The sequence below is a fragment of the Panthera tigris genome, chromosome F3 (assembly GCF_018350195.1).
Source record: "Panthera tigris isolate Pti1 chromosome F3, P.tigris_Pti1_mat1.1, whole genome shotgun sequence".
Lineage (NCBI taxonomy): Eukaryota > Metazoa > Chordata > Mammalia > Carnivora > Felidae > Panthera > Panthera tigris.
In genome coordinates, this window is record NC_056678.1 from 68296044 (window position 1) to 68320975 (window position 24932).

Below are 24932 nucleotides of genomic sequence, written 5' to 3' on the forward strand. Positions count from 1 at the left end.
TCGGAGCCGTGCGTGTCGCTCCCGCTAAATCAGAGGTGCCCAGGAGGCACCACTGCGGCCCAACCCCTTCTCACATCCACTGAGGACACAGCTGCGTATACCGACCGGTTTTGGAACCGCTTTGCACAACCAAGGAAAACCAGTTGTGACAGTCCTCGTCTGATGAGGGACTTGGTGTTGGTGACTCCCGCCCTCGGCCAGGACCTGTCCTCCCTGCATTTCCACCCCTTCTCCTCCGAGAAACCTTCCTGGGTCACTCCCACCATGCACGGCCACCCCACGAACGCTTGTTACCTTCTCTTCGTCTGTAACTACATGTGATTTTTTTTTTTTTTTTTTAGAAAACTTTAAATGTTTATTTATTTTTGAGAAAGAGAGACACAGACCATCAGCAGGGGAGGGGTAGTGAGGGAGGGACACATAGAAGCCGAAGCAGGCTCCAGGCTCCGAGCAGTCCGCACAGGGCCCGACGCGGGGCTCGAAATCAGGAACCGTGAGATCATGACCTGAGCTGAAGTCGGACGCTCGACCGACCGAGCCACCCAGGCGCCCCTGTAACCACCCGTGTTAAGTGTGTGACTCCCCTCACAAGGCCTATAGGGCAAATTATGCCTTAACCACTTCCAGGATTCTGGAGGTGAATCTCTTTCATTAGCATCACCTTTATTAGTATTACTTTATTTTTATTTGTATTCATTTTTTTAAGGAAGCTCTGTGCCCAGTGTGGGGCTTGAACTCACAACCTGGAGATCAGGACTCGCCTGCTCTACCGACCCAGCCAGCCTGGCGCCCCACCTTTATTGGCTGTTACTCACAAGCCTCTTTTCTTGGGAAAGCGGTGGGCCTGCTGTGTCGTCCATCCTCAGGGATTCGGGAGCCTCTACCCAACCTACCGCGCGGATCCTTGATCCACGTTCTTCCTGAGGCTGTCACCCACACGTGCCTCCCAGGACGTCCTAGGATGAATAATCGCCAACCGCCTGGAGGAGGCCAGTCGCCCTTTACAAGTATGGTTGCAATTGCCTCACTTCCTGTATCATGTGACACTCCCAGAGTCGTCACGTGACCCACCTACTTCCCCCCCGCCCCCCTTTATGCCGGAACTAAACCCGCAGGGTTGATCGGGTGTCCAGCTACTGCCAGGACCTGCATCCCTGTTTGTATTTAGGGGACCCTCTGTCCTCCCGAGGCTCGGGAACCCTGCAGTGCCGTCACCTGGTGATGGAGCCCTCGACTCCTCCCCGAGAGGTGAGTGAGCCACAGCTCCCAGCCGGGTCCTGTCGCTCTGCTTCTGGAATCCTGGCCATCCGGAGGCTGGAATTCAATGGATGATAGTCTCCTCAAACCCAGGCCATTGTGGCTCTTTGACGGAGGGGCAGATGGAGGGGGGGTGGGGTCCAGGGAGAAGCGGGAGGGAAGAGGGGTGGAGAAGGGTCCTGGTCGGGGTGGGCAGAGGGCACGGTGGGAGGGCAGCACCCGGGTGTCTCTGGGTCCTGTGCCATCGCCATCAGAGGCAGGTGGGAGCCAGGCTGTGGGCCCCCCCCCCCGCCCACGGGAGAGTAGCTGAGGGGTGGAGAGCGGCCTTCCAGCCGGTCCTCATTCTGTCCTCAGGAGCGCCCCGAGCCCCCAGGCCGGGGAGGCGTCTTGGCTGCCAGGCTCGTGGGCCTGCTTTTCCTTCAGGCGGTGCCGTGGGCCTCAGGTGAGTGAGTCGCGAGGGGCGTCGGTCCTGAGGAGGCTCCCCCTGCCCGACGGTCCTGTGGGCGCCTTCTGGCACGCTGCCGTGTCAGGGGCGATCGGCAAACCTTCTGAGTGACTGAGACCAACCTCGCGGGGGCAGAACAGCGAGAGGAGTTTTGAAATGAGTGTCCGTTTCGTCCGGCCAGGTGCGTCCCTTCTCCCTGTCCTCCCTCAGCCCCGGCCTCTGCTTCTGCTCCTCCCTCCCAGGTGCCCGCCCCTGCAGCCCTAAAAGCTTTGGCTACAGCTCGGTGGTCTGTGTCTGCAATGCCACGTACTGTGACTCTCTCGACCCCCTGACCCTGCCCGCCCCCGGCACCTTCAGCCGATACGAGAGCACGCGCAGCGGGCGCCGGATGGAGCTGAGTCTGGGGCCCATCCGGGCCAACCGCACGGGCACAGGTGACCGCTGTGTGCCTCATCCCCAGGGCAGGCTGGGACGCTCCCGGAGCTAAGTCATGCCAGCAGCTCACCGCCCCCTCCTCCCTGTGCGCTCACACCGCCCCCCCCCCCCCCCCGCCGTTTCCTGTGTATCCGCAGGCCTGCTGCTGACCCTGCAGCCAGATCAGAAGTTCCAGAAAGTGAAGGGATTTGGAGGGGCCATGACGGACGCCGCTGCCCTCAACATCCTTGCCCTGTCACCCCCTGCCCGGAATTTGCTACTCAAATCCTATTTCTCTGAAGAAGGTGAGGACGAGGGGGACAGGATGACACAGTGCGACTGACACTCTGACCTTCCCGTGACCCTGACTTCCACCCCTCCCTGACGTTTGGGTCCTTCCTACCTTTCCCTGGGTGTTAGCTCAGAGGACCTGTGTTCCACCCAGGGGCCTGGCTCCACGGACCCCAGCCGGGACCCCAGGCTCCCTTTGGCCCGCCACAGACACAGTCTCGGACCGGCAGGTGGTAGGCAGGTCCCACATTCTCCTGCTGACTCAGACGCTCGTGTCTCGGCCTTCCTCTTCTGCAGGAATCGAGTACAACATCATCCGGGTACCCATGGCCAGCTGCGACTTCTCCATCCGCACCTACACCTACGATGACAGCCCTGACGACTTCCAGTTGCGTGACTTCATCCTCCCCGAGGAAGATGTCAAGCTCAAGGTGGGCACTCGGCCCCGGTGGAGTGGATGCCTGCTGGGTGAGAAGCCTCAGGCTAGAGGAGCCTGCAGGGGGACACAGAGCCCGCCCCCTGCGCTCGGTTCTGTCCCGGGGGTGGGGGGTGGGGGCTGGCGGGACAGGGCAGGGGCCGATGGCTCGGCCCGACCCACTGGTCGGGCCGGTCTGCCCATGTTCCAGCTCTGGGTGTCTCTCTCCTCACCTCCACGGTCTCTAGATACCCCTGATTCACCAGGCGCTGGAGCTGGCCCCACGCCCTGTGTCACTCTTCGCCAGTCCCTGGACGTCACCCACTTGGCTGAAGACCAACGGGGCAGTGAACGGGAAGGGGTCACTCAAGGGGCAGCCGGGAGACCTCTACCACCAGACCTGGGCCAGATACTTTGTTAAGTAAGGCCGCAAGCCCACGTCTCCGCACCCCCTCCCTTGCCGTGGACCCGGGTCGCCCCCAGATCCGACTCCTCAGACTACCTTTCTGCCTGCTGGTCCTTTCACGCTCTGCCTGTCAGTCTTCCCCGCCTCACCGGGCCTCCTATTCCCCAGGGTCCTGGTCCCCCTCTCTTGTCCAGGGCCACTCACACCCTTTTCCCCGTCAGGTTCCTGGACGCTTACGCGGAGCACAAGTTACGGTTCTGGGCAGTGACGGCAGAGAACGAGCCTTCTGCAGGGCTGCTCAGTGGGTACCCCTTCCAGTGCCTGGGCTTCACCCCCGAACACCAGCGAGACTTCATCGCCCGGGACCTGGGTCCTACCCTCGCCAACAGTACGCACCGCGACGTCCGCCTGCTCATATTGGACGACCAGCGCTTGCTGCTGCCTCGCTGGGCCCAGGTGGTAAGGCCCAGGGCCTCCGGGGTAGCCCGGCGACCCCCAGATCTAGCCTCCAGGTGACCGGCTCCCACAGTGTCTTCCCTGCCTCAGCCCTTGATTCCTAGAACTCCCTGGGCTGGAGCCAGGCGCCCAGGCGGCCCCCCGGGGGGTGCTCAGGGGTCATAACCTCCTCTGCGTCTCCAGGGCCCCAGAGGTCCCCGTGGTTTGTCACTTTAACCCCTCTAGTTGCCTGCAGCCCACTGCCCATTTCTCAGGTCCCCAGGGCTGCTTCCGGAACCCTCCATGCAGGGCCCGGTTTGAGCAGCCCCTTCCCCATACAGGTGCTGGCGGACCCAGAGGCGGCTAAGTACGTTCATGGCATTGCTGTACATTGGTACCTGGACTTTCTGGCTCCTGCAAAGGCCACCCTGGGGGAGACACACCGCCTGTTCCCCGACACCATGCTCTTTGCCTCAGAGGCCTGCGTGGGCTCCAAGTTCTGGGAGCAGAGTGTGCGACTGGGCTCCTGGGACCGAGGGATGCAGTACAGCCACAGCATCATCACGGTGAGCCCCCAGGCCCCTCCCGCCAGGCAGGCGCAGACCGCCCTCATCTCACCGCAGGAGGGCCTGTTCTCCAGCTCACCGGGCTGACTCGCTCTTCGGGGCATCGTCATCCCTGCCTCCCCTTCATGGGCTCGCACATCCCACCACCGCTTTCCTCGAGTGCTGGCCTCTCTGGCCGTCACGTCTGCCTCCACGTGCCTCTGCTTCCTTGCCTCGTCCTCGCCGCCCCGCCCTCCTTAGGTGTTAGAGGCGCGGAGCGCCCCTCACGGGGCCGGGGCGCCGCCAGCCTGTCTTCCTCGACCCTTAACTACGTCGTCTGAGGACCCCACGTGGGGGCTGTCTCTGCCCTGCTCCTCCCGCAGAACCTTCTCTACCATGTGGTCGGCTGGACAGACTGGAACCTCGCTCTGAACCCCGAAGGGGGACCCAACTGGGTGCGCAACTTTGTCGACAGCCCCATCATCGTAGACATCACCAAAGACACGTTTTACAAACAGCCCATGTTCTATCACCTTGGCCACTTCAGGTGAGTGGAGGGCGGGCGCCCCGCCTCCTTGCCAGGCCGGTCTCCTGCCCGGCCGGGGACTCCTGGCGCCCCCCTCCCCCCCCACACCGTGAGGGAACAGGAAGATGTTCAGGGTGGGAGCTTGGGAGAGGCGCCCCTGTGCCTCTTGCACCATCCAGGCAGGAAGTGACTAGGCGGTGGTGGGCGAGCCCGGCATGCCGGACGCTGGGGACCGGATGTGAGGGCAGGGCCTGCCCGGCAGGATAGAGCTGCGGTCTGCAGGTGGGGCAGAGCTTCGGCAAGGGTGCTGCCCTTGGGGGAGCGGGCCCCGGCCCGGGGAGGCGAGGCTGGGGTCCCGGACCACGCCCGTTCTCCCCCTACCCCCCCAGCAAGTTCATTCCGGAGGGCTCGCAGAGAGTGGGGCTGCTGGCCAGCGAGAAGAACGGCTTGGACACGGTGGCGCTAACGCGCCCCGACGGCTCTGCGGTCCTGGTCGTGCTAAACCGGTGAGAGCGGCAGGGCCCAGGAGCGGGCTGAAGCCCGGGCGGTGGGCTCGGCAGGACCCAGCGCTCAGCTTCTCCCTTGCTTCCCCAGCTCCCCGAAGGACGTGCCCCTCACCGTCGAGGACCCTGCCGTGGGCTTCATGGAGACGCTGTCCCCTGGCTACTCCATTCACACATACCTGTGGCGTCGCCAGTGATGGGGCAGATACCCAAGCAGCGCCTGGGCTCGGCAGGGGCATTAAAGGGACAGAGTCGGCTCACACGCTGTCTGTGGCTACAGAGGGTATACGAGGGCCAGGGCGAGCTTAGGTGACGTAAGCCCAGGGGCCGTGGTTTGCGTGACTCACTCTCCCCCTGGTGGGTGCCAGGGCCTGGAGGCCCCTAAAGGGAGCCCAGGGAAGCCCCGGCGGCCCCGCCCCCCGCCTGTGAGTGTGTGCTATGTGCTGGCTCCCGTGGAAACTGGGCCCGGGCCCAGGGTGAGCTCACTGTCCGTATGGACACAAGCTGGGGGCGGGGGAGGCCGAGGAAAGGGAGATCAGAGAAGCTGGGCCCCAAACGGGGGTATGGGGGAGGGGGGAACTGTGTCTTTCGCGGGCCGTGCGGAAGCAGTCACGGCGTCAGGGCACAGGCAGCCGAGAAGCCAGGCACCGGTGGGGGGCCGGGGGTGGGGGGGCTCAGGCACCCGACGGCCGCCCCCCCACCAGCCAGCAGCTCCTGGAAAGATGACGGTCCCTTAAGAAAGAGAATGTGCGACTGCAGCCCGCGTGGACAGCTTTATTATGGGAGTGGCGCCCGTTTTCCAGCCGCACCAACAACGGAGAAGCAGAGGAGCCTCTGGAATGTGTGAGAGTAGAAAAGTCCGTTCCGGGAGCGCGAGGCGGGGTCACTCGTCTTCCTCCTCGTCGGCCATGCTCAGGGACCGCGTGCCGGGGGCCCGGGCGGGTGCCGCCCGCTGGATAGAGACGATGCCGCTGAGCAAGGCGTAGCCCGCCATGGCCGCCAGCCCCGCCAGCACGGACAGCACCTGGTTCCGGCGCCGGTACGGCTCCTCCTCGGCCTCGGGGCCCGCTGGCGTCTGGCGTGGAGGCGGCACCTCTGCTGAGGAGCGAGGCAGGAAGGGGGGGGGGTTGGTTCCCGTGTCCCCCCCCCGCCCCCGCCAGCGCCCGGCCCGCAGCCGCCCGCCGCTCACCTCCATCCCAGGGGAAGTAGAGGCTGAGGATGTGCGCGCAGTAGGCGCAGAGGTTGTGCAGCCCCCGCAGGTGGGCCTGCAGCCTCCCGCTGGGCAGCCTGGCCTGCAGCAGCGGCGCCAAGTAGCCGAAGACAAAGGCGTCCAGCGAGGCGGGGCTGGAGCGGAGAGAGAAGGGCTGCAGGGGAGAGCCCGGCCCGGGGGCGGGGCCCTGGGGGGCGGGACACCCCGTCCTGGACCCGTCCTGGACCCACCCGGAGCGGGGAGGGCTCCCCAGGTGGGGCCGGCCGGGCCCTGAATGGGACTCTATCCCAGGGCTGCATAAAGGGCACATTGAGAGCCCCGCGGCCCCTCCTGCGCCTGGCGGCCCTCCCGCCTCACACACAGCCCCACTGTCATCGGGTCCGGGCCGTCCCGAGGACCTCCTGCACAGCGCCCGGGCCACCCCGGGCCCCGCAGCGACGTCTGAACCTGCCTCTCGCCCCCCACCCCCCAGACCACCTAGTTTCCCCGGAGGCAGACTCACGCGTCCCCGAAGAAGAATTTCTGAGAGCCCAGGCGCTGGGAGAGCAGGGTCAGGCATTCCCGAGCCTCCTGGTACAGCTGCAGAGAGGACACGGGGCGGGCTCGCGGCTGCGGGGCCCCCGGGCACCCCCCCACAGCCGTCCCCGACCGTCCTCTTCGGGGCTCCGCTCGCACCGCGGCCCCGGCCCCAGACGCACCTCCTTCTCCAGCTCTTCCTCATTCTCAGGCCTGTGCTCCCCGCACAGCAGCTGCAGCCGCTCCATGAACTGCCGCTGCATGCGGCCAGGAAGGAAGAAGTTCAGGGGAAAGGGCATGGCCTCAGCATACCACTTCCGGGTCACCTCCACATAGTTCTTGGTGTCCACCCAAAAAGTATGGATCTGGATGGGGGAGCAGGCAGGAGGGACGAAGCAGGTCTGAGCCGGTGCACCTGCCTAACTTAGGGCGGGCTCCCCGCGGCGTGCATGTGCGCCCCGCCCCCCTTCCTGGCCATGGACGTCGGGAGGTTCGGTCACACTCACCAGCACGGGGAGAAGCTTCTCCTCCAGCAGAGACATGAAGGCCAAGGTGTCTGCCCCTTGTCGGGCCGACAGATCGTAATCGGCGTTGTACTTCTGTGGAGGAGATGACCGTGAGGGGGACGCCGGGAGGCTCCAGGGGCCCTTCCCCAAGGAGGGAGGCATCCTGTCCGGCACCACCCTCACCGGCCCCTGCGTGTAGCAGAGGGACGCCAGGCAGCTTTTCCCGCCGAGGCCCCCTCGCCTGGGCCCGTCCAGTAGCCTGCTGCTGTTGGCGGAGAGCCTGGGCCTTGGAGCCTGCTGGCCATCAAGGTCGGGCGCCCGCTGGGGGGAGAGGAAGGCCCCAGCCGCAAACCAGGAGCGGCTCCTGGAGTCTCCACGGAAAGCTGGAAGCACGCCCGCTGACGGCAACTTTCTAACAGGAACTTCCCAGTCCGGGCACCACAGGGCCGGCGCAGTGGAGCTCAGATGCAGTGTGGGCCTCAGCCCAGGCCTCAGGAACCAGGGCCCCCTGGCTGGTTCTCTCAATGCCCAGGTCTTGGCTATTTGTTCCATTTCATTCCATGGCCCGGGTGCCACCACCACACGTTGTACCCGCGCCCCATGTCTCAGCCTGCCACACCTCAGCAACCCTCTCTGCACATCCTGAGTGAGGTTTGTCCCCACATGACCTCTGGAGCCTGATCCTTAAAAAAACAAAAAAAAACTCTCTGAGCCTCAGTTTCTCCCCTGCAGAATGGGGTAACAGCCCTCTCTCAATGTGGCTGTGTTAGGAAAAAACCCTGCAGACTGGAAAAACTGTGCTCATACATAAGGAAACGGGGCAGTGGCCCAGGCCCTACCAGGAGCTTTGGTTTCTCCCTGGATCCCCTCTCTCCATGCCTCCCAGCTCCTTCACCTTTGGGAAAACACAAGACGCTCCTACATCTGCCAAGTGTTCCCACGAAAGTTAGATGAGCCCTCGGAAAGCATCCCGGCTAAAGCCCTAGTTTTATAAAGAAGGGGCTTACAGCTCTGAGAGGTGAAGCAACTTGCCCAAGGTCACACAGCCAAGGACAGGAGGAAGGACAGTCAAGATATCCCCATTCCTCTTGTAATACTCTCTCAACTTCCCCACCCTGGCTCTACGCCTTGTCCATCCTGAGCCCCATATCCAGCCCAACCTGGGCCCTGAGAAAAGGACAACGGCCCTGACAAGTCCCTCTCCAGAGCCACCTTCGAGGGCCTCACCTGAGCCAAACGTTCTCTCCTGCCCTCCTTTCCCTTCTAGGTGTCATCAGCCCGTTTACCTCTCCTTCCCTGCCCAGCAGGCAGAAGGCCCTGTCCCTCCGGATACCGCCCCAGCGCCCCAGCTTAACGCCTGGCCGAGCGCTTACTGAATCCACACAGTGTGTCTGTCCCATCAGACTGTGTGCTCCTTGAAGTTGTGGGCCTCCTGCTTCTGGCTCGGCACAGATGGCGGACGTGTGATGCGTTGACATGACTCGACCACTCTCACCGGCAGCCCTCCTACCCAAGCCACCTACCTCTTTTCGAAGATGGGTGATGATCTTGTGTGGCACCGAGATGACCTCGCCGTGACTGGTCCGAAGGGCAGGCAGAGTCCCTGACGTGGAGAGAAAAGGACACCCACAGACCCTTAGCTGCCTATCCACGTGTATTTACACCACATTCCTGTCTGTCTCCTGCTCCTCCCCTTCCTCACCCCCCAGGGACACTGGGTACCTGAAGGGCTCCGCCAGGGGTTGGTGATCTTGTACACCTTGAGTGGGGCACCAGTAAATCTGGCATAGGTCTGCAGGGAAGGAAGCAGAAGGCAGAGAGGCCCCCACAGGGGAATCAGGAAGAGCAAAAACGGGCTCCTGGGTGGCTCAGTCGGTTGGGCGTCCGACTCTTGATTTTCGGCTCAGGTCGCGATCTCACGGTTGGTGAGTTCGAGCCCTGTGTTGGCCTCTGCACTGACAGTGAGTGCGGAGCCTGCTTGGGATTCTCTCTCTCCCTCTCTCTGCCCCTCCCCTGCTTGCATACGCGCGATCTCTCTCTCAAAATAAATAAACGAAAGAAAAAAAGAAAAAATATTTATTGAACCCTTGTTGTGCTGTGCTTGGTACTTGCCTCACAAAGAGGTGGACGTTATGGTTTCCATTTTACAACGGGTAACGCAGGGCTTGGCGGGGGGGGGGGGGGGGGGTTGTGAACCGGTCTCTAATACTAGGTCTGCCAGCAAAAGCCTTCCCTCTCCTGCCATCTACCTGATGTACAAACATCCTCATAAGTTCTTCCTACCCAGTATATCCCTTTTCCTGGAAGCACTGATCGTGCCCTTCTGAGGGAGTCTCTGTGGCCTGCTCCTACTTAAACCTTGGCACCTCAACTTATTACCTTTATTTGCTAACACGTTTGCCTTTCGGTAAACAACTACAGGGGAGGAACTAAGTCTTACTCATCTTTGCACGCCAAGGTGTGGTATCTGGGAGAGGCCTGATAACATGCTTATTAAATGAAAGAGTGAGTGAATAAAGTGAAGGAACTGACTCCAAAGCTCTTTCCACAGAGCCTGGCGGGAGGCCTTTTGGTTCAATAAACGAACTCAGTAATGCTGTGTAGTGAGGAGGAGGTGGAGGTGGTGGTGGTGGAGGAGGAGGAGGAGGAGGAGGAGGAGGAGGAGGAGGAGGAGGAGGAGGAGGAAAGGGAGGCTGAGAAGACAGGAATGCCACGCCTGAGAACCCTCAGATCGCCGAGGCTCAGTAAACCTCCGGATGAAGAAACAGCCCTCAGAGACCAGGGATAGCCCCAAGGTCACACAGCCAGTAAATGGATGAGCAAGGACTAAAACCCATCTCCTGAACCCCCGACCAGGCCTCTTCCTATGGCTGCGCAAAACCTAGGCTGTTAAGCCACAGGGCACTGAGCCTACGTCGGCCAGGCTCAGTCTTTGATTGCCTCAGTCTCCCCCAGTGAGCCCGTGCTGAGGCGCCCTGGTCAAATCCGGACGATCGGCTAGTTCGGCTCCCTCCCCAGTCCTCCAGGGCGCAGCAGAGGGCGACGGCGCCACCCCTCACCAGCACGGCCAGGCTGTCCAGGTCCACTGACGGCAGCCCCCAGCCCCCCGTCCAGCAGAACAGCTCCATGGGCGCCGCCATCTTGCCCGCCCTCTGTCCCGGAAGCACCTCCCCCCGCGCTTCCGCCCGCCCCCCGCGCGGCCCCGCCCCCCCAGGCCCGCCCCTCGCGCCGCCCGAGGCGCGGGCCGAGGGGAGGCCGCAGGCGAGGCGAAGCGGGGCGAGGCGAGGCGAAGCGGGGCGGGGCGGGGCGAGGCGAAGCGGGGCGGGGCGGGGCGGGGCCGCGGGCTTTGCGGGAGGGCGGCCGCCGCCGGCTCCAGAGGCGGCTCCCGAAGTGGGGGAGGGTTCTCGGCCGGGCCCTCCTGGCGGAGGCTGAGCGCCCTGGCCGCGGGGAGCCCCGGACCCCGAGGGCGCGGCGGGTCCCGGCCCAGCGGGTGTTGTGCGTCCGGTCGGGCTCTGGCGGCTCTCGCAAATCTGCACGCGGCTTGGGCTGCGCCAGGGCCTCGCGGGGCTCGGCCCGGAGCGGGGGCCGCGGGGGGGGTCCCCCGCGCCGCATGTTTTCCACAGCGCGTTATGTTTGGAGCGGGCCCCGCGCCGCCTGTCGCCATGGAAACAAAACAGGGGCGGCGGCGGCCGGAGCCGGGTCGGGCTGGGGCCGGGGAGGGGGGAGGGGTGGGGCTCGCGCGCCGTTGCCGTGGTAACGGGAACCGAGGCGCCCCTGCGCTTCATCCGGGTCACGGCCTGCCGGCCAGTACCCGCTGTGTTCCGGGTCTGGCCGCGGCCCCTGGCCTGTCCCCTGCTTTACTCCTGTCCCCGGAGGCCCTTTCCTCCTTCCTGATTCCTCCCTCCGAGCACTTCGCTGACCACTGTGTTAGACGCGCCCTCCGCTTCCCATCGGACGCTTCTAAGTTTTCCTAGGAGCGAGTCACGTGTCAGGGGACCCCCCCACCCCCACCCTAATGAGGGGCACTCGCTTCGTCAGAGCAGCAAAGTTCATGCCATGCGGGCATCCCCTGGGCACGATAGCAAGCTACTTTCCGCCACTCCCTTGGCACCCTTTCATGCCAGCTGGGGAATAATGCCCACTGTCTGGCGCTGCCCCTGCCAGGGGCTCCTGCCTTCCCCAACTGCGACTTACAGGAAACGGTAGCATTCGGTAGTGGCCCCCAGCAGCGAGACGCCGGGAGGGAGGGAGGGAGGGAGGCACCTGGGACGGAGGACCGTTAGGGAGAGGCAGGAGGCAGGGAGGCCTCCAGACTCTTCCCCAGTGCTCCTGGTTCCCAGAGCTGGGGATGCCTCCAGGCTGATTGGCAGCTCTTTGTTTCAGCCCCCCCTCACTCGCCTGCTGGCCCCCCCCCTTCAACTCCCCCTTCCAGTCCCTCCGCCCCCCGCTCCTGCTCTCTCCGCCTAGCCTTTTCCCCTCCCAGCCGCCTGCCTGCCAGGGGTAGTGAGCCAGCTGAGCGGCATGGAGACGCAGGAACTTCGGGGGGCCCTGGCTCTTCTCCTCCTCTGCACTTTCGCATGTGCCAGTCAGGACCTGCAGGGTAAGCCCGTCTCCATCCTCTTAGACCCCTTCTCTGCCTCCTCTCCTTCGGCCCCCAGCCTAGTAGCAGGAAACATGTGGGCAAGGGGAGAGTCCTGAAATTGAGCCGGATGGAAGATTGATGAAATCATGGCCATGGGGGTAGGAGTGAACAGCAGAGGGTACTGGGTGAGTGGGAAGTGGCCAAGGTCAGCACGAGGCCAGGGCAGAGGACTCAGGAGCTGGATGCTAGGGCTGCCTGGCTGGGCTGGTGTCTGAGCATCCACAGGCATTCCAGGCTCTGGGAGAGCAGTGCAAAGGTGGGCTCCTTCACCCCCACCCCCAGCCAGGGCTCCTGGCTGCCCTGGGACATGGGGGGTGGGGTGGGGACCCAGAGGTCTGGGCTCTCCCGGAGGTCTGGCTGTGGGATGGGCCTGTGGGTGTGGGAGAGGTAGCTGGAGCGGATGACACAGGCACAGATTCATTACTGGCTGGAAGGGAAACCACAGATTGGCCAGGACACAGGAGGCACAGGAGCCCGGTCCTACATTCCCGAGGGGGAGAGGCAGACAGGAGGGTTGGAGCCCTCAGTGGGCAGCTCTTCTCATCCAAAGTGAGTGTGCTGAGCCCCCAGGATGGGAGGAGGGGCATCTGGGTGTGGAAGCAGCCAAACGCAGCAGCATAAAGAGAAACTGCTTTTCCAGTTCTGTGCTGTGGGCACCAGGTGCTACTTCTGCGTGGGATCAGCACGGTGGCTCCCTTGCGCCACCTGGTGGGGACATCTCAGGGTTGCCGGGCGCCGTTTCTGTATTTGCAAGAGCGCCTCAGGCCCGCGGGCTCCCGGACCCGGTGGGGAGGCACTACTGAGGGAAAAAGGAAGGCACGATGCCCTGTCTTCCCAGAGCAGCAAGGGTTGAGTTTCAAGAAGGTGACTAATACTGCCTGGTGGCGGGCGTGGAGGTAGTGATGAAGGGTGCTCCACCCCCGAGGGCTCGGGGGAAGGGCAGGCCTTAGCATTTGATCCCTTCACTGACCTTGATGATCCTTGCCTGCCAGTGATTGACCTGCTGACTGTGGGCGAGTCTCGGCAGATGACCGCTGTGGCAGAGAAGATCCGGACCGCCCTGCTCACTGCTGGGGACATCTACCTCTTGTCCACCTTCCGCCTGCCCCCCAAACAGGGTGGTGTCCTCTTTGGCCTCTACTCTCGGCAGGACAACACACGATGGCTGGAGGCCTCTGTTGTGGGCAAAATCAACAAAGGTGACTGCTGGACCTCTCTTTTCCTGCAGTGGTGCCCCTTGAGCACTTTCTCTCATCCCCACCCCTGCATCCCTCTTAATTCTCCTTGGGCCCCATGGACCCATCAGGCTGTGCTCAGGCACCGGGGGTGGGGGGGTGGTGCACCTGGTACGGGGTGTTTGGAGGTGCCTCAGAAGGCCAGGTACCCAAACAGTAGAGTGAGGCCTAATGTTTGTATGGAGTGGATGTTGCACTTGGGGAGGGGAGGCCTGTCTCTGTGTCCTAGCAAGGGTGTGAAGCAGTCCAGCAGATCCCTGGCACGATTCAGTGGGTGCAAAACCAGCTGCCACCCTAGCAGGGGACAGAGCGATCTGATGCCACTGAAGAGTAAGAAAGTCTTGGTCTTTGAACCCGTTTGAAAAGCACGTATCGTGTGCACCTACCGTGTATGAGGTGTCGGGAGACGTTAGCTGAATGAGGACAATAGGTGTGTTACGCAGAAGAGTTGATGCGAGGCTCGGCTGGGAGGCAGGGGATGGGGGACAGTCCCCTACTGACCTCCCCTCCTGGGCAGTGCTGGTGCGGTACCAGCGGGAGGACGGCAAGGTCCACGCGGTGAACCTGCAGCAGGCGGGCCTGGCCGACGGGCGCACGCACACGGCTCTCCTGCGACTCCGAGGTCCCTCCCGACCCAGCCTCGCCCTGCAGCTCTACGTGGACTGCAAACTGGGTGACCAGCACGCCGGGCTCCCAGGGCTGGCCCCCATTCCTCCAGCGGAGGTGGATGGGCTGGAGATTAGGACCGGACAGAAGGCTTATTTGAGGATGCAGGTGAGCGGGAAGGGAGGCCCCGGTGTTTCTGCGGAAACAGTTTGCCCCCATGGGAGGAGTTAGCGGGTCCTCCCACCCTGCTCTGCTCCTGTCCCCCAGGGCTTTGTGGAGTCTATGAAAATGATTCTGGGCGGGTCCATGGCCCGGGTGGGAGCCCTGAGTGAGTGTCCGTTCCAGGGGGACGAGTCCATCCACAGAGCAGGTAACACGCAGACTTCCGTTAGCTGACATTCCGGACCCCAGATCACATCCTGTGGTCTTTATTGACTTTCATCTCCTCGATTTCCCCCTTAACACTCATTCCTGGGCTTCTGACCCTCTTATCCCAATCTCCTTCGCCTCTGGGTCTGTGATCCCCAAATAACCCAGCCTTCCCAGGAAGTGTGGGTCACAAAACTCTCCAGGTTCAGGCCACCACCACTCCCCCCCCCCCCCACAACCAGGGTGGCTGGAGAAAACAGCCATCCAGGAGAAGACCGGAGCTCCGTGTGAGGGGTGGGAAAGTGAACTGCTTGGTCTCAGTGGCTAAGAGAAGGGTCTTGGGTCTTACAGTGGCGGCTGTCACCCATCAGCAGTTTCTCTGAGCATCGTCCATCTGCCTGGTCTCCTTGACAGGGATGTTCAAAGGTTCTTGCTTAAATAAAACGCCCACTTTTCGCAGATCGGTCCAAAAAAGGACTGTGGAAGTAGGAGCTCGGCGGGGGAGGGGCGTGTGGAAATGGAGTGGATTGGGGCCCTGGCCCTGCTCTGGGTCGCCTCTCACTAGGATCCCTTCTGCCCCTGCCAGGCCAGGACCGGAGGTGTGGGCTTTGACGGTCTGTGAGGCAGCCCTTCGCAGAGTCTCTCGCCCGGTGGGAGAGCTGGTGCTGCCCAACCCCCCGTCACCTCTGCCCTCCTGCCATCCACCTGCCTGTCCTTATTCTAAGACTCCTCCAGGCTTTTGTTCCTGTCCCTCTTTTCCTTCCTCCTCCTGGCCCTCTTCACGACTCCGCCCTTGACTGTGTTTTCTCCTCTCCAGTGACCAACGCGCTCCATTCCATCCTCGGTGAGTGGGCCACGAGGAGGTGGGAGGGGCCAGGGGCCAAGGTGGGAGGGGCCAGGGGCTATGGCCCGCCACCTCTTCCGCCAGGACAGGGTGGGACTTAAAAGGCGGGTGGGCGGGCAGTAGCGGGGGGAATTGGCTTCTGACCCTAAAGAGGGACCAGGGTGGTGGCCCGGTTCTGAGCCTCTCTGCACCCTGGGCTCTGACAGGGGAGCAGACCAAGGCGCTGGTCACCCAGCTCACCCTCTTCAACCAGATCCTGGTGGAGCTGCGGGATGACATCCGAGACCAGGTCTGAGCGCACCTGCACCAGGGAGGTGGTGCTGCTGGGGGAGGGGGGGAGCTGCCAGGAGCCGACTGCCCCCCCCCCCCCCCCCCCCCCCCCCCCCCGCCCTTCTGTCTGCCAGGTGAAGGAAATGTCCCTGATCCGAAACACCATCATGGAGTGTCAGGTGTGCGGTGAGTGGGGAGCGGGGCGGGCGCCAGGCGACCCCGTGCCCCCGGCCCCGCAGTGGCGGTCCCCCCCCACCTCTGCGGGGTCGGAATGGCCGCCTCGGGGTGGCTCTGACCTCGCCTGCCCCCCAGGCTTCCACGAGCAGCGTTCGCACTGCAGCCCCAACCCCTGCTTCCGCGGCGTGGACTGCATGGAGGTGTACGAGTACCCCGGCTACCGCTGCGGGCCCTGCCCCCCCGGCCTGCAGGGAAATGGCACCCACTGCAGCGACATCAATGAGGTGGGGGCGGCCAGCTTGAAGGCGCACCGGCACTCGGGGTGAGGGAGGTGGGAGAGGCCCAAGGAGGTGGGGTACCTGTCGGTCGGAAGCACGAGAGCCTGGGCTTTCTTTGGGACACTGGGAGACCGGAAAGGAAGCAAGACGGGAGGGGACAAAGCCTGTGGCCAAGACCGGAGGGCCATTGGGCGGCGCAGGGCAGTCTGGGCCTAGCCGGGAGGGGCCCCAGGGGGCCCACAGGCAGAGGCGCCCGACCATCGTCCTCCGTTCCCCAGTGTGCCCACGCGGACCCTTGTTTTCCTGGCGTCAGCTGCATCAACACCATGCCCGGCTTCCGCTGTGAGGCCTGTCCCCAGGGCTACAAAGGCACGCGGGTGTCCGGTGTGGGTATCGACTACGCCCGCGCCAGCAAAACAGGTCAGGTCGGGTAGAATGTGTAGACGAGGGGCGCCTGGGTGGCTAAGTTGGTTAAGCGTCCGACTTTGGCTCGGGGCATGATCTCATGGTTCGTGGGTTCGAGCCCCGCGTCAGGCTCTGTGCTGGCATCCTGGAGCCTGCTTCGGATTCTGTGTCTCCCTCTCTCTCTGTTTCTCACCAGCTAACACTCTGTCTCTCTCTCTCTCTCTCAAAAATGCGTAACCGTTAAAAAAATTTTTTTTAACTGAAAAAAAAAAAACGCATAGACGAGGTCGTGGCCTTGCCGGGGCCTGGTCGGCCGTCCGGGTTGAACATGGGGTCCTTGCGCTAACACCGGTTTGGGGTCTGGGCTTCGTGTCAGTGTCCACGGGTAGGGGCACGAGGAGATCCGTCATCGATCTGTCCCGTCAGGTCTGCCAGGACATCGACGAATGCAGTGACGGTAACAACGGTGGCTGCGACCCCAACTCCATCTGCACCAACACTGTGGTAAGCCGAGCGGCCCAGCCGCGTCCGTAGCGGTGGGACAGTGCGCCTACACGCGTGAGCACACCCACACCCCACGTCCTACTTCCTGCTTCCTTCCCTGGGGCACCACGCGCACACGTTCCCCGCACCGGTTTGGAAGCCGGGTCCTGCTTCTCACCGTGACTGGCGAGCCCGGCTTTTCTGAGTGTCAGTCTATTCACCTGAAAAACGGGGCCGGCGGACGCCTCGAAAGGTTGTCAGGGGAACCCGAGGAAGTGACTGATGCGTGGCCTCGAGCAGGAGCAGGGAGTGAGGTCCCGTACCGCCGGCCGGGGCACCTGGCAGCCTGACCTCCTTCCTGAGTCACCGCTTCCCTCCTCTTAGGGTTCCTTCAAGTGTGGTCCCTGTCGCCTGGGCTTCGTGGGCAACCAGAGCCAGGGCTGCGTCCCCGCCCGCACCTGCCACAGCCCAGCCCACAGCCCCTGCCACGTCCACGCGCACTGTCTCTTTGAACGCAACGGGGCCGTGTCCTGCTCGGTGAGCTAGGCCTGGGGCTTGGAAGGAAAAGGGAGAATCTGGAGAGAGGGGTAGGGCTGGTGACCCTGCTTAGGGCCTGGGTGGGGCCTGCGCAGGGAAGGGAGGTGGTCCTGGGCGCAGGTGCCGGTTGGTGAGAATAGAGGCTGAAGCAGGGAAAAGGGTGGGGCAGGAGGAGATAGCAGGGCCCCTCATTCCTACCCGCCCCGCCCCACTGCCCCAGTGTAACGTGGGCTGGGCCGGGAACGGGAACGTGTGTGGGACCGACACGGACATCGACGGTTACCCGGACCAGGCCCTGCCCTGCATGGACAACAACAAACATTGCAAGCAGGTGTGGGGCGGGTGGGCGGGCAGTGGGGGGGGGGGGGGGGGGCAGGCACCCTGGCTGGGACAGGCCACAACCCATCCGGCCTCTCTCTCCTGCTCTTTAGGACAATTGCCTTTTGACCCCCAACTCTGGCCAGGAAGATGCTGATAACGATGGCGTGGGGGACCAGTGCGACGATGATGCCGATGGCGATGGGATCAAGAATGTCGAGGTGCCTCCTAGCCGTCCCACCCCTTCCAGTTCCTCTGCTCCCCACCTTGCCTTGCCCCATGACCCTGCCCCCCGTTGGTCCCTGGCAGCTCTACAGGAAGGGCCCCAGGACTGTTGGGGGGGGGGCACACGCCCTGTGCCAGGGCAAGATGGTCACGTGGAGGCTGGGCTAGCCGGCTGTCAGGATGGGGTCAAGGGTGTGGGGGTGAGGAGGCCAGCAGTGGAGAGGAGGCCTGACCCTTTTTCTCCCACCCCAGGACAACTGCCGGCTCTTCCCCAACAAGGACCAGCAAAACTCAGACACAGATTCATTCGGGGATGCCTGTGACAACTGCCCCAACGTTCCCAACAATGACCAGAAGGACACGGATGGCAATGGGGAAGGGGATGCCTGTGACAACGACGTGGACGGGGACGGTGCAGGACGGGGCTGAGGGGGGTGGGGGCCCGTAAGAATTTGGATGCAGGTGGGCACAAGGGGCAGCTAGGAAGCCTGAGACTGGCGTGGGGCAGGGGTCAATGGGAATGTGAGGAAGGGGGGCGGGGGCGCAGGCAGGGGTCTTGAGCAGCCTTTCTCTGAGTGGGAGGTGAGCTCTGGGCTCTCACCAACGCAGAAGAGGATGTGACGTGTCCTAGTGACGGCTCTGTGCTATCCCCGTGTCTTATAGGTATCCCCAACGGACTGGACAATTGCCCTAAAGTCCCCAACCCCCTGCAGACAGACAGGGATGAGGACGGGGTGGGAGATGCGTGTGACAGCTGCCCTGAAATGAGCAATCCCACTCAGGTACAGCGGTGCGGGGTAGGGGGCCGGAGGGTGGAGCCCCAGCCCTTCTGATAGGAAGTGGGCCAGCCATCCTCCAGTTACCAACAGATGCTGAGAACCGGCCCCTCTCCCGCAGACAGACGCAGACAGCGACCTGGTGGGGGATGTCTGTGACACCAACGAGGACAGGTAGGGTTGGCAGAGAGCTAGATGGTCCTACAGGGCTTCCTCTCCTCTTCTCTAGCACATACTCCGTTTCCTCCGTGGTTTAGCCTTGACTGTCCACCACTGTCGAGCAGGAGGTCTGCCCTCCACCCCTGCTGTGGGACTTTACCCCACCTGGCTGACGGCAGGGGGTTTGGCCGAATGGAGGGTACACCCCAGTCCCCACCCCGAAGAGAGGGGGCCGTGTGGCCAAATGGAGGGTACACCCCAGACCTCACGCCGAAGAGCGGGGATGGATGTGGTACTTTTAGAGCCTTTATCTGGTGCCTGTTCTGGGCAGCGACGGGGATGGACATCAGGACACCAAGGACAACTGCCCACAGCTGCCAAACAGCTCCCAGCTGGACTCCGACAACGACGGCCTTGGAGATGAGTGTGACGGGGACGATGACAACGACGGGATCCCAGATTATGTGCCTCCCGGTCCCGACAACTGTCGCCTGGTTCCCAATCCCAATCAGAAGGACTCAGATGGTAAGGCTGGGGCCCCACAGAAGGTTGGCCCTGTGTGGGCCCTGCCCGGGGAGGGGTGGCAGCGCGGCCTCGGGGCCACGGCCAGGCCTTCCCAAGTGCCTGGCCTCACTCTGCGCAGGCAATGGCGTTGGTGACGTGTGTGAGGATGACTTTGACAATGATGCGGTGGTTGACCCCCTGGACGTGTGTCCCGAAAGTGCGGAGGTGACCCTCACGGATTTTCGGGCCTATCAGACGGTTGTCCTGGATCCTGAGGGTGATGCCCAGATTGACCCAAACTGGGTGGTGCTCAACCAGGTACTAGGGCACCGGGTTGGGCAGGTGCTGTCAGACCAGACTGCCAGGTGGGGGCTGGCAGGGGCGGGGGGGCGGTCAGAGCACTGGATCAGGGCTTCCTTCCTTCCTGCCACGACCAGGGCATGGAAATCGTTCAGACCATGAACAGTGACCCCGGCCTGGCCGTTGGTATGTAAGGGACACCCAGCTCAATAAGTTCCAAGTGGAGAAATCCCACAGGGGCGGACGGTGGGGGGCTGAGCTGGCCACATGTACAGCTGGCGTCCCATCCCACCCCTGGCCCACAGTGGGCCACCGGTAGCTCTGCCGGCCCTGACCTCGACCCCACCCACCCCCAGGATACACAGCCTTCAACGGTGTGGACTTCGAAGGCACCTTCCACGTGAACACGGTCACAGATGACGACTACGCAGGCTTCCTCTTCAGCTATCAGGACAGCGGCCGCTTCTACGTGGTCATGTGGAAGCAGACGGAGCAGACGTATTGGCAGGCCACCCCTTTCCGGGCGGTGGCTCAGCCCGGGCTGCAGCTCAAGGTCTTGCAACTGCCCAGACCCGCCACCTCCTCGGGCCCTTCCCCAGACTCCCCACCCCCCATGCGAGTGGGAACCCTCCTTCCCAGGTATCTGGCCTGGAGGTTGGCTCCCGGGGTCAGGGGGTGGGGGGCCCTCCACATCGTTCTCCCGCCCACCTTGACTTCCTCCGCCACCTGCACTTACCAGCCTGTGGTCCGGGGCCCGTGGCTAACGCACCGTCCTCACCGATCCCCTCCAGGCAGTGACATCCGCGTCTGGCCCAGGTGAACATCTCCGGAACGCCCTGTGGCATACTGGCCACACCCCTGATCAGGTGCGGCTGCTGTGGACTGACCCCCGGAACGTGGGCTGGCGGGACAAGACCTCCTACCGCTGGCAGCTACTGCACCGGCCTCAAGTCGGCTACATTCGGTGAGGGGAGCGCTGAGCCCTCCTGCCGGACCCCAGGCCCCGCCTCTCCTTCACCTTTAGCTGAGACCCACCGGACTGCCCCTCCACTGCGTTCCTCGGTGCCCGGTGCCCTGGGCCAGGACCGGGCCGCTGCTCTCTCTTCCCTCTCGCCACAGACGTACCGCCTCAGCCCCGCTCTCCTCGTCCTCAGGCAGCCGGGGCTCTGGCGCGGGTGCTGCGGAAGGAAGACCTGTAGGCAGCGTTGGGCGAGTCCTTCCTTTTCCGTGCTCCGTTTCCCCCTCCGTGCAATGGGGCGATCTTGGGAGCCTCTAAGCCGCAGGCCAGTCTGTGGAGAGGCCCATCGCTTCCAGCCCCTTCCGCGCTCCATCCCAGAAGCTGCCCCATCAAAGTGTCTGACCTGGAGGGGGTCGTCATTTGCAGAAGAGTAAACCGAGGCCCAGATGGCACATCTCTTAGTAGCACAGCTAAGGCTTCTGGGTTCAGTGCCGTGTGCACAACCGCGCATCTCCTAGTCGGTGGGGATGACAGGGAAGGGACAGCCAATGGCAAGAGCCCAGGGTCCCGGGACTCGGGTTGGTTCCCCTTTAAGGTGCCTGGGGCTGCAGGGTGCCAGGGCAGGGGATGAGGGAGGGTGGACTAGAGCCTGGGAAGCGGGTGACTTCACCCCCCAGCCCATTGTGCTCATTGTCATGACAACCCAATCCTCGCTTGGAATGCGGCTGGTGCTTTGAGATGCAAAGGGGGCGGACAAAGAGGCAGGGGCCCCAGGCCTGAGAAAAGCACCCCCGTCCCTCCCCTTTCCTTCCTCCCTCTCCCTCCTTCCGTTCTCTCTCAGGCCCGGTGAGCTCGAGGGGGGTTGGGGATGAGCAGGGCCCGGGCTTGATGGCCCAGTGCCCACTGGGCACCCTCGCACCAACGGACACCCCTCTCCCGGACAGGGTGAAGCTCTATGAGGGCCCTCAGCTGGTGGCAGACTCCGGGGTGATCATCGACACGGCCATGCGAGGGGGGCGCCTTGGCGTATTCTGCTTCTCCCAAGAGAACATCATTTGGTCCAATCTCCAGTATCGATGCAATGGTGAGGCTGAAGACTGGACCAGCCTGACCTTCCGGCCCTTGTCCCTCCTGGGAGGGTCCCGTCCTCTGACCCTAGTGACTCCTCCCTCCTCAGACACCGTGCCCGAGGACTTCGAGCCGTTCCGGAGGCAGCTGCTCCAGGGAAGAGCGTGAAGGGGCGGCCGCCGGATTCAGAATCCTGGTCTTTGCCCCTCTGGCCTTGGGGTCCGTCCTGGAGACCCTCGGGTCTAACCTGCAGCCGCTCAGCCAAACACAGACCCTCCTCCGGCACCCACGGGAGTTCAGTCCCAGAGGGGTGGTGACCCCACTGTTCAGGAGATGGGAAGTTTTCAGGGGGTATTTCTCAGGCACTGACCCCAGGAAAGAGAACACATTGCCATAAAGTTCCAGTGGTTTTCCACACGAGTTGGTGTTGCTTATTTTAGGGATTTTCCGGGGTAGTGTGGGGAGGAGGAGGGCCGGTAGGATGAGAGTTAGAGATCTAGGGGAGGTTGGGGGCCTGGTGGAGGAAGAACGGTGCTGGACTGAGGTAGGTGAAGGATGAGGGGCTGGTCCGAAAATGGCTGAGGTGCTCCCAGCCCCACTTACTCACGGTGGCTGCGGCGACACTCCAGTGGATCTGAGGTGGTCCGGGTCGAGAGCCAGGAGGGCTGGAGCCGGCCCGCTCGGGGTGAGGGGGGGCCGGGGGGCCGGGGGGGCCGGAGGCCGGGACGAGTGCAATATTGGCGGGGGAAAGAACAACACTGCACCGCGTCCCGTCCCTCCCGCCCGCCCGGGGCCCGGGACCCCGCTCCGCACCGCTTGCAGCCGGACCAGCCCCAGAACCGGGGTCGCGCCGGGGAGTTTGGTCCACTTCGGAAGCCAGAGACTCGGCGCCCGGACGAGGGGGAGGGGACGGCCGGGGGAGGGGGGCGCGGGGAGGCAGAAGGGGAGACCGCGGTGGCCCGGAAAGCCGCTTTCCGACACCCAGCCGTTGCGCGCGCTTGCTCTTTAAATACTCGGAGTGCGCGGCGCGGAGCCGTCGCCGTGGCGACGCGTGTCCCAGCAACCGGACTGAATGGCTGTTGCCTGGCAACGCCGGGGCAGCAGTTTTGGGACCGCCCACCTAGATGCTCGCGCCTTCTCGGGCGGCCGGGCGGGGGGCTTCCGCGCCCCTCGGGCCTCCGCGCGTAGCCGCGGCCCCGCTTCCTTGCACCCCGCCGCCCCGAGGGGTTGTGAAAGCTCCTTTTCCAGTCTGTACCCGCGGCGACTGGGAACGGCTTTCCTAATGGGGGCGTAGCTGGGGGGGGGCGGTTACCTCTGGGGGGGGCCCGACCCCCACGCTCCACGTGCGCGGCGCCCAAGCGTTTGCGCCCTTCGTTCTTCTCGCCACCCCCCCCCCCGCCCAATCACGCACCCCCCCATACAGTCCCCGGGTCACACCGTGTGCTTGTCTACCCTCAATGCCACTCTGGGCCCCCAAATACCCTTCGGTTGCCCCACCTACTCTCTGCCGCCCACATGCGTCACTAACCTGCCCCGTTTCCCCTCCCACATTCCGCTGTCCTCTCCCACATATTTGGGTGTCCCTTCCTCGTACCTCGGGACCCCACCCACTGAGCGCCGTCTCCTCCAGACGCCGCCCCCACGCGCCCCGGGGTCCCCCTCTTGCCGCCAGCCCCTCCCGTCGGTGGAGCCGAGCGTCCCTGCCCTCTGCGTCTGAGCCCCAGACCTGCGCGCCCGGCCCCTCGGGCCGCCCTCGGGCACGCCGCCCCCTCCGGCCAACCTGGCGCCCGGGGTCCCCGCGCGCTGCCGCCAGGGGGCAGGAGAGCCCCGCCCGCCGCGAGCCGGAGCCCAGGGCAGGGGAGACCTCGGGGTGCCGCGGAGCCCAGGTTTCGGCCCGCGTCCGGTGGGACTTCTTCCCCGCCCCCTCCTCGGGAGGCAGCCAAGGCGGGAACGCGGGCCCTGGAAAGCCCGGCAGGGGCGGGGACTGTGGGTTTCGGTGGATCTGCGCGCGGAACCCGGCAGGGAGCGGCGATTCCGGGAAGTGGCGGGGGGAGGGGGTCCAAAACTGGCCCCCGGCCCCCCCTTTCTCGAGCCTTCTCGTCCCCCCCGCCAAGCCCCCACGGTGGGGCTTCAGGGGGCCCATTGAGAATGGGGAGCGGGGTGAGGGACGCGAGGGTGAGCTTCCTCGGCCCGCGGTCCGGGACCCTAACCCGGCCCACTTCCTCTGCCCCTTTTCTCACCTCGGCTGTTGCCCGGAGGCTAAAACTAGAGCCGAGGAGGCCCAGGTCCTCGGTTCCCCCCCACCCCCCACCCCTGCTCCTCTTCTGGAGCCGGGCAGTGGCCGGTGATGGGAGCACCCGCGGGATGTCAGAGGGTGGAGTGATCGGAGCCCACGTACCCCACCTGAGGGGCCAGGAACGGTTGGGGAGGAGGAGGAAGAGGCAGGAGGTAGGGAAAGGGGGAGGGGGCGGGGTTTTGTCACCTGTCACCTGCTCCGGCCGAGCCTAGGGCGGGCCGGGGACCGGTATAAAGCAGCAGGCGCCACCTCACACGCAGCTCCTTCCCGAGTGTGTTCCGCCCCCTCCCCACCCAGCTCACCACCACCATGACGCCGCGATTCCTGGCCCCTTGCTTCCTCCTGCTCCTTACAGGTGAGGGGCACAGCCGGGGAGGGGGCTGCCTTGCTCGTGCGGTCTTCTCAGCGTTTGCGTCAGGTCTCTTTCCTCGCAGATGGCATCCCCGGGGGCGGCCTGGTCTGTGCCAGAATACAGGAGGGCGGCCAAGGGCAGACAAGAGCCGGCCCCTCGCCCCTGGGGAGAGCTGGTGCCGGAGGCATAGAAAGACCTGGAGAGAAGTCTGGGGAGGTGTAGGGGGGGCGTGGGGGGGGTGTCAGGAGACATAGATCTTAGGAGCAGAGAAATGGACAGCTAGGAGCAGGGGTGTGGGGGGAGAGGGAGGTTGCCAGCCAGGAAGGAGGAGGAGGGCCCGACCAGGATTTGCCCCACTCCGAATCTTCCCGTGCCATTGCTTCTCAGGAGGCCGAAGGATGTCTTTCCTCCTTGTTCTGATTTGACCCCAACCCAGACCTGTCCCCTCAACCTCTTACACTTATCACTGCAGCCCAAGACACCGCTGGCACCTCGTCCCTGGCCATCAGCCCTACCTCAAGCTCGACCTCCGCCCCAGGACTCCCTGACACCTCGCCCCTGACCACCACTCACACCTTGTCCTCGACCACCACTGACTCCTCGCCCCCGACCACCACCGACTCCCCGTCCCCGACCACCACTGACATGTTGTCCCTGACCA

The 24932-nt window shown here is 64.0% G+C and overlaps 4 protein-coding genes across 6 annotated transcripts in view; 3 read left to right on the forward strand and 1 right to left on the reverse strand.

Moving 5' to 3' along the window:
* Window positions 1-1088: 1088 nt before the first annotated feature.
* On the forward strand, window positions 1089-5523 carry GBA (glucosylceramidase beta). Its single transcript, XM_042976856.1, has 11 exons — window positions 1089-1248; window positions 1612-1699; window positions 1945-2136; window positions 2275-2421; window positions 2705-2838; window positions 3071-3243; window positions 3450-3687; window positions 4005-4229; window positions 4592-4755; window positions 5124-5240; window positions 5329-5523. The coding sequence occupies exons 1-11, from the start codon at window positions 1222-1224 to the stop codon at window positions 5432-5434; spliced, it is 1611 nt and encodes a 536-aa protein (XP_042832790.1). The 5' UTR covers window positions 1089-1221; the 3' UTR covers window positions 5435-5523.
* Window positions 5524-5995: 472 nt separating this feature from the next.
* On the reverse strand, window positions 5996-11081 carry MTX1 (metaxin 1). Its single transcript, XM_042975731.1, has 9 exons — window positions 10798-11081; window positions 10529-10691; window positions 9192-9261; window positions 8993-9072; window positions 7470-7562; window positions 7146-7328; window positions 6950-7026; window positions 6427-6581; window positions 5996-6335 (listed from the first exon to the last, which is right to left on the reverse strand). The coding sequence occupies exons 1-9, from the start codon at window positions 11079-11081 to the stop codon at window positions 6121-6123; spliced, it is 1320 nt and encodes a 439-aa protein (XP_042831665.1). The 3' UTR covers window positions 5996-6120.
* A 117-nt stretch (window positions 11082-11198) lies between these two features.
* THBS3 (thrombospondin 3) lies at window positions 11199-22040 on the forward strand. 3 transcript variants are annotated; one of them, XM_042976847.1, is made up of 23 exons: window positions 11199-12069; window positions 13104-13310; window positions 13864-14120; window positions 14220-14322; window positions 15139-15165; window positions 15372-15454; window positions 15570-15621; window positions 15748-15896; window positions 16169-16306; window positions 16719-16799; window positions 17163-17315; window positions 17536-17646; window positions 17747-17854; window positions 18111-18270; window positions 18522-18640; window positions 18756-18808; window positions 19125-19318; window positions 19437-19615; window positions 19735-19783; window positions 19954-20150; window positions 20389-20561; window positions 21500-21639; window positions 21733-22040. In XM_042976847.1, exons 1-23 carry the CDS (start codon window positions 11991-11993, stop codon window positions 21789-21791), a joined length of 2871 nt encoding a protein of 956 aa, XP_042832781.1. In that variant the 5' UTR covers window positions 11199-11990; the 3' UTR covers window positions 21792-22040. The 3 variants fall into 3 exon arrangements, with proteins under 3 accessions (XP_042832781.1, XP_042832782.1, XP_042832783.1); XM_042976848.1 differs by lacking the exon at window positions 21733-22040 and adding an exon at window positions 20622-20792 and having other exon boundaries at window positions 20389-20463; window positions 21500-21603; XM_042976849.1 differs by lacking the exon at window positions 21733-22040 and adding an exon at window positions 20752-20792 and having other exon boundaries at window positions 21500-21586.
* A 1729-nt stretch (window positions 22041-23769) lies between these two features.
* Window positions 23770-24932, forward strand: part of MUC1 (mucin 1, cell surface associated) — a 4693-nt gene continuing 3530 nt past the window's right edge. The window contains exons 1-2 of the mRNA XM_007088000.3: window positions 23770-24274; window positions 24744-24932. The exon at window positions 24744-24932 is cut by the window's right edge and continues 1376 nt beyond it. Coding sequence (XP_007088062.2) covers window positions 24229-24274; window positions 24744-24932 — 235 coding nt within the window. The 5' untranslated portion in view covers window positions 23770-24228. The remainder of the gene's footprint in view (window positions 24275-24743) is intronic.